General features: G+C 39.7%; 1 protein-coding gene across 1 annotated transcript; it reads right to left on the reverse strand.

Annotated features, from left to right (window-relative positions):
• Positions 1–1,566: 1,566 nt before the first annotated feature.
• LOC122062489 (protein FEZ-like) lies at positions 1,567–3,486 on the reverse strand. Its single transcript, XM_042626135.1, has 3 exons — positions 2,962–3,486; positions 2,446–2,747; positions 1,567–2,363 (listed from the first exon to the last, which is right to left on the reverse strand). Exons 1-3 carry the CDS (start codon positions 3,170–3,172, stop codon positions 1,638–1,640), a joined length of 1,239 nt encoding a protein of 412 aa, XP_042482069.1. The 5' UTR covers positions 3,173–3,486; the 3' UTR covers positions 1,567–1,637.
• Positions 3,487–9,191: the final 5,705 nt, after the last annotated feature.

A 9,191-nucleotide genomic window follows, 5' to 3' on the forward strand; every position in this document is an offset into this window, starting at 1 on the left:
TACAGAGACACTTGTTGGAGTTGCTCTTGTAATTATGTAACGAAAATGCAGAGCCCTGGTTTCTGCTAGATAGGTTTTTGAAGAGATGCCTAAAGAAGATCAGGCCTTAGGGTCATCATTGCTTTCAGAATATGCCCAAAATGGATATATTGAAGAAACATTGTTGATGTTCTGTGAATTGCTGATGGCTAGTGTGGAAATTGACTGCTTCATACTCACCTTTCTTCTTAGTGTGGCTGCAACTTTAACAACCTCAGCCCTTGGTAACCAATTGCACACCTACATCCTGAAAACAGGCCTATATTCAGACCTTTCAGTGGACACTTCACTTGTTATAGTATTCAAAATCTAGTAGCATTGATGATGCTCGTAAAGTGTTTGATTGGATTGAAAAATCTGACTTGGTCACCTAGACATCTATGGCTGCAGGCTATACCCAACATGGAAAAGGTGCAGAGGCTGTAAGACTATGAGCGTATGAGAAAAGAACTAGTACCTGATTCAGTGACTTTTTTGGGGGTTTTATCTGCTTGCAGTCATAGTGGTTTGGTGGAAGAAGGTAATTTCCATTTCAATTCGATGACTAGAGACTGCAATTGAACCGGGCTCCCATCATTATGTATGTATTGTTGAACTACTTGGCTGGTCAGGGAGATTGAGGGAGGATGAAAAATTTATCAGTGATGTGCCTACCTGAACCTGATTCTTTAGTGTGGGGGACTTGGTGCTTGCAGGATACATGGTGATGTCAAGCTTTCAAGGCTAGCCACTTGCACCCTGGTGATGCTGGAGCTTATATCTCAATATCAAACATCTGTGCAGATCAGGGCAACTGGGAAGAAGTTGTGAAGATTAGAGGTATGATAAAGGGAGCTGGGTTGAAGAAGGAACCAGGATGAAGTTGTGTGAATATAAGAATGCCATGATTGGTATATCTCACAGGATCCTTGTTTAGATCTTCTGTTGTATTCTATCAAGCTTCTATTGTTATAATGGTAATGCACACACCACTCCTAGTGAACAAGTTCTCATGGATCACCAAAACTTACATAGTTAAAAATATATTTCTCTCAGGTTCTAACCCAAGTTAAAGTGGGCATACATTATGACCCTCCCCAGACCCCGCAGTGGAGGGAACCACCTGCACTGGGTACACCCGTTTTTATTCCTTTTTTTTTTGTTCTTATCTTTGTAACCACTCTTTTATTGCTTCTTCTGTAAACTATAGTATTGTGGAACCACAGTTTATGTTTTTGTTGCATCAACTACTTGACCTTTTAAATCAATTTGTAAAATCTTTGGCTTCAGTTTATGTTAAAATAATAGAAAAGTTAGAACTTTGATCATTCTGCTTTATTTTGCATTATGGTTAGTGTCTCTAGAACATAGCTTTTAGTCTCCCACTCATCAAATCAGAGTCAAGTTTCCAATTTAACAACTTGCTTCATATTCTATGTCAATCATAAGAGAAAAGGCCAGGGCCTATAAAAAATATATATATTTTTGGCCTAACGTGTGCGGTTGGAATGAAGAAAGACTATATGGTGAAACTGTTAAACTTGTGTATTTCTCATGTGAACCAACACTTGCTCACTGAAAACTCAAAGAAAAAGTGCTTCAACTGTATAACAAATGGATTAGTTATAGCACTTGTTTGTAGAATAGTTAGCGGGAATCTCACTAGGACATGAAGGAGATTCCCACGGCGAATTGTTCTTCCAGGCATCAGGCATATTTGGTGGCAAGCTAAATGGGTATCCAATGGATCTGACAGTTCCCCAGTCGTTGATTGTAGAAGAGCCATTTGAGTTCTTCCTTGAGCATGTCTCCTCTACACTGCCAGCCATGGTCCCTCCTTGCATCTCCTGTGGTAGAACAATTGAGAAACCATTACACTGCGGCTGTGGGCCATTGAAATCCATACTTTCAGAGGCTTTACTGACGTCCATGAATAAGGCAGGTGACAAGTTGAAAAGCATGGAAGCAACATCGACTGTACACTTAGTAGGCCCCGGTGTTTCAAGTGGAGAGAACATGAAACCTGTGGGAAGTTCTCCATTTGAAATAGGAAGTGTAGAAGTTCTACAGACTGATTGGTTAATGGGTTTGTAGGGGGGTACATCTAGAGGCGAGAAACTAGTCGTTGAGGACTGTTGTAAGTCATTATTACAAGAAAATTGGATGGCAGTACCAGCAGCAGTTGTGCAAGAGATATTCTCTGAACTGAACTGAGAGCAGTGTACAGCTTGGTTTAATATATCAGATCCAGTGGTATCGGGTAATGGAGAGACCCAAGAAAGAGAAAGAGCTCTCTGTGCCATGGAGCTGGTTTTCTTGAATATCCTGCAAATTGCCCATGAGTCCTGCAGGCCAAGGAGAGAAAATAATGATTACATGAATGTGATCCAAACATAGAGTAACATAACAGGAGAGGCTGGCTCTTACATTGGCAGGAAGGCTTTTAGCTATGGGCCTCTTTGGTGGGGCTGAGTCTGTGAGACAAGGCAGCCGAAACTCATGCATCATCCAGTCAGTTTTGATCCCTTTTGCAGCTCTTCCCTTGTAGAATACAAGGGACTTCTTCAAGCCAATACACTTGGAACCTTCAGATGAGTAGATAGGTCTGTCTGTTCCAGTGGCTTTCCAAAACCCAGCTCCTGTGACTCGATTTGGTCTTGCACTGTTCCGATATTTCCGGTCCCTTGGGCAGTAGAAATACCATTCTTTCTCACCTATGGTTGCCAACTCTTCTTGCAAAAACAAGGATCAGATGTAACCCATCAACTTTCAACATGAAGCAGGCCAAAAAGTAAATAAATAAAACAGAAAACCATACAAACTGAACTATTGAAGCTGGATAAAGAAAGAAGGGATCATGGCAAAATTAAAAAACTTTCTATAACTATCACAACAAACTAACTACTCATATTAAGACCATGCATCAAAGTTGATATCTATTACTTGGTAGATCCCAAGGATCATATTTATAGATGTCAAGTTGCTTGATTAGCTCGATTGAGAGAGGTCGTTGTTGAATCTTCCTCTTGAGATAGAAACCAACTAGCTCCTCATCAGTTGGATGAAATCGAAACCCAGGTAGCATTACTTCATCAACCTTATTGATATCGTTCTTCTCCTCCATACTTTTCTCTCCCTTTTTATGAGGCCACATTAAAATGAAAGAGACAGATAGAATAAATGATAGACAAAATGAATCCTAACTGAAACTCCGAATAATAGTGTCTCTGTAAGCCTAGAGAGTGAACCCTGATTTCTAGAGAGAGAGAGAAAAAGAATAAAAGAAAGAACTGAACCTGAACTTTCCTCTAACTAAATTTCAATTGCTTATAATTGTCTCTGCAAGTCTAAAAGTTGAGCTCAGCTTTCTTCTTCTACTCTAGAAGTTTATGAAAGATCACACAAGAACCATTAGAAAGGCTCAAGCTGTGAAACAGGTCTATATTATGGACTAAGGGAAGACTTAAGAGACACAACTAGTTCACACTTCAAAATACTTATTAGTTCAGAGCCATTATATGCTACAAGAGAAGGGGGGCTGCCTCCGAAGCTTCTGCCGACCTTTCAGGGTGACTGGGATGGAGAGTGTGTTTTTGCGAGGATCGCGGTGACTCACAGAGAAGCTTAAGACAAGCTCATAAGAACAACTACCAAGAAACCCAACTCGAGGGAGAGTGGATTTTCAATGGAGACTCTTACTACTTCCGTTCTTGAAACCATTTGGGGTTGTTTAAGTCCAAAGGAAGAGATCTCAAGAGAGACTACAAAATCAACAGCTCTTTTGGGGATTTTAAAATCGAATTGTTTTTGCATTTCTCATAGCAATCTTCCAATTTGACATTTTTTTAATAGACATTGTTTGAATTGTTTTATGCAAATGTAGAGCAAACCAATTTCCCATACAAAAGCTCAAATTTAAATATTCAATCCCAGAGATACTCTGCAAATTCCATTAAGGTCCCCACTGTAATCTATCTATCTTGGATAGAGATATTAGTTTTCAGTTTCTCAGGATCCAAAAATCCCATTTCTATTCCATTCTTCTCAGAGCTTCTATTCCTTCCTCATTCTCTATATCAGATATCCACCATTGACTAGTCAGTGATCACTGAGCACTCTGGATCATATGGAGATTCCTCAAACGTGTGAAGGTTGGTGGCGGCCCACTTACCCTTTTAAGAAACATAATATATTAACAGCCACAGCACCCTAATTTGAAGGGGACCACAACCTGATCCCCACCTCTGTGATGGTAGTCAAAGCTTAGAAGGCACAATTGACCTTTTTGGTCTAAATGGCTACAGTATCTATTTCTTTCTTCAAATGCAAAGAATATGTCATTCTAAAGATTTCAATATATTAACTAAGATGCCCCAGTAATTATTTTTCCTGCTTTGTGATTGGAGCAATAGGGTCTTCTTTACTGCTTTAAGAAAGTGGATGATCCGGCTACACTGTCTTCCCTTTTCTGTTATTCTGTTACAGGTTATTAGCTTGAGACATTTTCTGGGTGTCTTGAAATCTGAGTAGCTTGGTCTGAGCTTTTGGTTTAAAGTCTGAAACCAAATTAAGTTATGACTTGGGATCACAATTTACATATACACACTTACCCTCTTTATTCTCTGAGATCCTGAGATGTCTATGTGAAGAAATTGGAACCTAGAAAGATGCAGAAAATGAATGAAAATTGTAAACAAACAATCACATAACACAAATATTTATGTGATTTCACAAGATTGACTACGTCCATAGTGAGATGTGATATGTTTCATTAGAGAATAGGGGTATAATCACTTGTTCTCTCACCTCTCAGATTAAAGAGACTGAACCTACGCTACAAATTTATAGTGAAACCTACATACCAAATGTTGTAAATAAGAAGCTGATGGTGGTGATTTTTGTTGGTGTACGATGTCTTGAATTTCGTCACAATTTAATCCAAAGAGTACTGGTGCAGGCACCTCGATAGGCAGGACGGCAGTCCCACTATCCTTACTGAGAGGTGTAAGGACGATCGCTGTAACAGGATCTCATTGATAATGAAGCAGGATCTCATCTCACCGAGGACGTAGGCAATCTTGCCGAACCTTGTAAACCTATGTGCATTGTTTGTTCTTGTTTTTTCATTATCTTATGCATCGTTCTAAGGTTGCGTTTCTACAATTCTATAGTTGACTCGACTCCTTCCCTGGACCCAGAAGAGGAACTGTGATGATCCTCCCAATGCTAATGCTCCTTCCCACACCCTTAGACACATATTACCGAAATACCAAAGTAGTCCTAATTTTATTTTCCTCGGCAGCTGCCATCCCAGAATCCCTGTTAGTTTGTGAGACTTCAACAACAAAGACAAGTTGCAAGGTGGATCAATTCCTCTAAACTTTTAAACTTTTAATTATCTTTCGAAATCAACCCACAAACGCAAACGACAAAATACAAGACATCATACCCCAACACCATATTGGTTGGGTTTTCTGATTTCACATTACATGAGGGAAAAAGAACCTTGGAAATATCTCTTTGGAGCCTTTGGTGCGTGATCTTCCTAGTGCTTGCCATGTGGCAGGCCCAGATGAATGAATGCACAGTGGGCCGCATGTTACATTTTTATGGATGGCACTACTATTAAGGTTATAGCTTCTGAGAGAAAGAGAGAAAGAGAGAAAGAGAGAGAGAGAGAGAGAGAGGGGAAGGGGTCAATGACTAATGAAGGCATTGGTCAATTTCCCTTAATTTTATGGGCTTTGGGATATACAGTGTAGGTTTCTCATTTCACTCTTGTTTTTGTTAGTTGCACTACATCATCTAATTTCAAAACCAAAACATATTATCATCATATATATATTTAAACTAATCTCCATTACCTGAGTTTGCTAACCATGTCTCCCAGATGGAGAACAAGTAAAGTACTGTCTAATAAATAGAATGATCTTTGAGTCAAAATGGCTATCTAATAACCACAAATTCAGTGAAATCCCCCAAATCTAGCCCTCGTTTAAAGCCCTTCTTGTCTGTTCCTTGACCTTGGGTTCTTCATTCCAAGTTTAAAAAAAGGGTCAAACTCTTTGAACCCAAGTTTCCAACCTCTTTCCATGTGAACATTAACACCCCCAAAATAAGTAAATAATCATTTCTCTTACTATTACAAGTCTATCTTAAACCCATTTACAGATTACAAAGCCCTCTTTAATTAAACCCCTTTTATAAGCTAGCTGATCACATTTTTTATTTTCTTGAGTTTCTACTCCCCATGGCTTTAGTATATATCTGATACTTTTATTTCTGTGCATACATTCCCAGGGACCCCATGCATGCTCCTTTCCATACTTCAAGTCTTTAGTTTAGTGGAGTATTATTATATATTATCAAGCAACCTTTCAATGGCATACATGTGGCAGACATGAAGGGGCTGAAGCTCACCACTCTACCTATAAATGGTTTCTAAAATAAGTCAGGATCCAATTGGATTGGCAAAATCTTAACCATTTGATTAACAGAAACTTTTGAGACTCTACCCTTTTGATGAACAAGTGGTTCAGATGGTTCTTACAAGTAAATTACACACATTTTACTTGGATTATAAAAAGCTTCCTTATTAATTTGCTTGATTTTGAAAGTTTAGGGAGGAAGTTATAGGCGAGGCATTAATAGCTCAGGATATAGCTTTTCAAGTTTGAAACTAGTCACCAAAACCTGAGTACTTTAAAAAGGATTTAGTAATTTTTTTTTTTTTAATTATATTAGTCGTTAACCACCCATGCCCCAACCAAATTAGTCAGCCTCTCAGCCTTCTATGGAACATCGACCTCACAAAACTACTGTTTTTCAAGTGGAGGAGTCCACATTAACAACCCCCTAATAAAATTTTACTGGACAGAGTTTTCCTCAAGCCTTGGTGAAGGAGGAAATCGTTCATTGATGGTCATCAGATCGTCATTGACCTTAGATGAATACGAGAGATCAGTGAGGAAGGATATTTCCGAGCTTCAAAGAATACGAAAGAGTAGTAATGACCCTTGTTAGATCAAACACTAAGAAAATACGAAAATAAATAGACAAAAGATCCACACAACACAGAGATTTAACGAAGTTCACACATCAGGGTGGTGTGCTACGTCCTCGGGTGAAGAAGAAGATGTATCACTATGCAGAAGAGAGATTACACCCAAGCAGTGGTGAGAAAACTCGCCCTGAAACCCTGGCTTGAAAAACCCCACAAAATACAATAACCTTTCTCAACAAGATAACATTACATTATATACTCCAAGTTGCGGGTCGACCCATCGGGTCGCAATCGATCCGGTCAAACCATACCTTAGTGCTAGGCTCCGGGCTTGTGCCTATCTGCCCAACCCCTCTACTTCCATCACAGATCTCATAAAATTTTAATTCTGGTTGCCATCAAAATATGTCAAGTCGGGTCAATCTTCAAAACGGGTCAGGAATTTAAGGTGAACTTAACAAATCTCCACCTTGGCTTGAATTCTCCTCCAACAAACAAACAAATATCTAAAATCTTCATCTTCTCCAATAGCCCTCCAAAGGGCTGAACTCAAACATGGCAAACACCAAGTAAGTTCAAGCAATGCTCGAACTTACCAACACACGAAAGCTTAGTCAACATATCAACTAGATTGTCTTCAGTACCAATCTTCAACACTTGAATATTATCTTGAGCAATTATCTCTTTGATGAAATGATATTGAACATCAATGTGCTTCGTCCTCTCATGATACATCGGATCTTTAGTCAAATGAATAGCACTCTAGCTATCACATTGGACAATAGTCACCCCATGATCATGCTGAGTTCTCTCAATAAACCTCTAAACCAAATAGCTTCTTTAATTGCCTCAATCACTGCCATATACTCTGCTTCAGTAGTAGATAATGCAATTGTAGCCTGTAAAGTAGCTTTCCAACTAACCGTACTTTCTCCAAAAGTAAATACATAGCCTGTGAGTGACCTCCTCTTGTCAAGATCACCTACATAATTTGAATCAATATAACCAGATAAACTATCACCATTCCTCTTAAACTCCAAACAAACACTAGAGGTCCCTTTCAAGTACCTAAGTATCCACTTCACTGTTGTAACCCGGCAGTCACTGAGAAGGGGGGTGAATCAGTGAGTCCAATTCCGATCCCCAAAAACCTGTCTAATGCCTGACCAAGAAAAACCTGATATACCTATCCCTGTTTGCACACAGTCGTAAGCACACTCAGCCTCTCATAGGCACTTCCAAGTATGCACACCCATTCCACATTCCACGCACTTCAATATAAAATACAAACAACAAGCACCCACAACATAGGGTTTTTACGAGGTTCGGCAAATTGCTTACATCCCCGGAGTAGTGCCCGTACCTACTCAATACACTACTTTTGACTGCACCCACAGTCGGGAGCATCCACACCCAATTTTCTCAAGCCGAAGCTGAGATGGCACTCGTAGTGCCGATATAATGTGTAGCACCCACTACACGGGAGCACCCACTCCCGGTGCTTAGCACTCACTAAGCACACAATAAATAATACAATTAAATTGGGCTTATATCAATGCCCTACAGTCAAGCTCTGCCTAACATATGCATCCACAACTAGCTAGCATGCTTACAGTTCATCCACAACTAACCTAGCATATATACATTCATCCACAACTAACCCTAACATACATACATACATATAATGTAAAATCAAAGGTTAGAGAATCTCACAACCGATTGCCTGGGATGACTGGAAACTTGTACTGACAAGTTTGGTGCTCACACCTTCTCTCTCCTTGGTTTTTTGCTCTTCAAAGCAAACACATCCTTGCTTTCTTCTCTTCTTCCTTGGATTTGAGTTAATATACCATTAACACACTTCAACCACCTCTTTTACCTCCTTTAATGGCCTAAGAACATTTATCATCAAGAATGTATGTTCATTCAAGGACCAACAAAGAGGGGAAAGCTTCTCCTACCAAAACCGTAGCCTTCCTTCACTCAAACCTCATATTTCTTACTTCCATGGTGTAGGCCTTGAAAAATCGAAGAAGCTGCAACTTGGTTGTCCCAAATCCGAGTTAAAATGAGGGAGATATGACCATTTAAAGTTAGGGCAATGAGATAGCCTGAAATGGAATCTTCGTAGGGTGGCGTAGGCTACACCGGCGGCGCGCGCAACAAGGGC

This window comes from Macadamia integrifolia, unplaced genomic scaffold, assembly GCF_013358625.1.
Source record: "Macadamia integrifolia cultivar HAES 741 unplaced genomic scaffold, SCU_Mint_v3 scaffold1051, whole genome shotgun sequence".
NCBI classification, from domain to species: domain Eukaryota; kingdom Viridiplantae; phylum Streptophyta; class Magnoliopsida; order Proteales; family Proteaceae; genus Macadamia; species Macadamia integrifolia.

Coding starts and splice junctions, on each gene's coding strand:
- LOC122062489 (XM_042626135.1), bottom strand. CDS start 3,172: ATGTGGCCTCATAAAAAGGGAGAGAAAAGTATGGAGGAGAAGAACGAT. Junction 2,748..2,961: donor TGATCCTTGGGATCTACCAA/GTAATAGATATC, acceptor TTTTGCAAGAAG/AGTTGGCAACCATAGGTGAG. Junction 2,364..2,445: donor CTAAAAGCCTTCCTGCCAAT/GTAAGAGCCAGC, acceptor CTTGGCCTGCAG/GACTCATGGGCAATTTGCAG.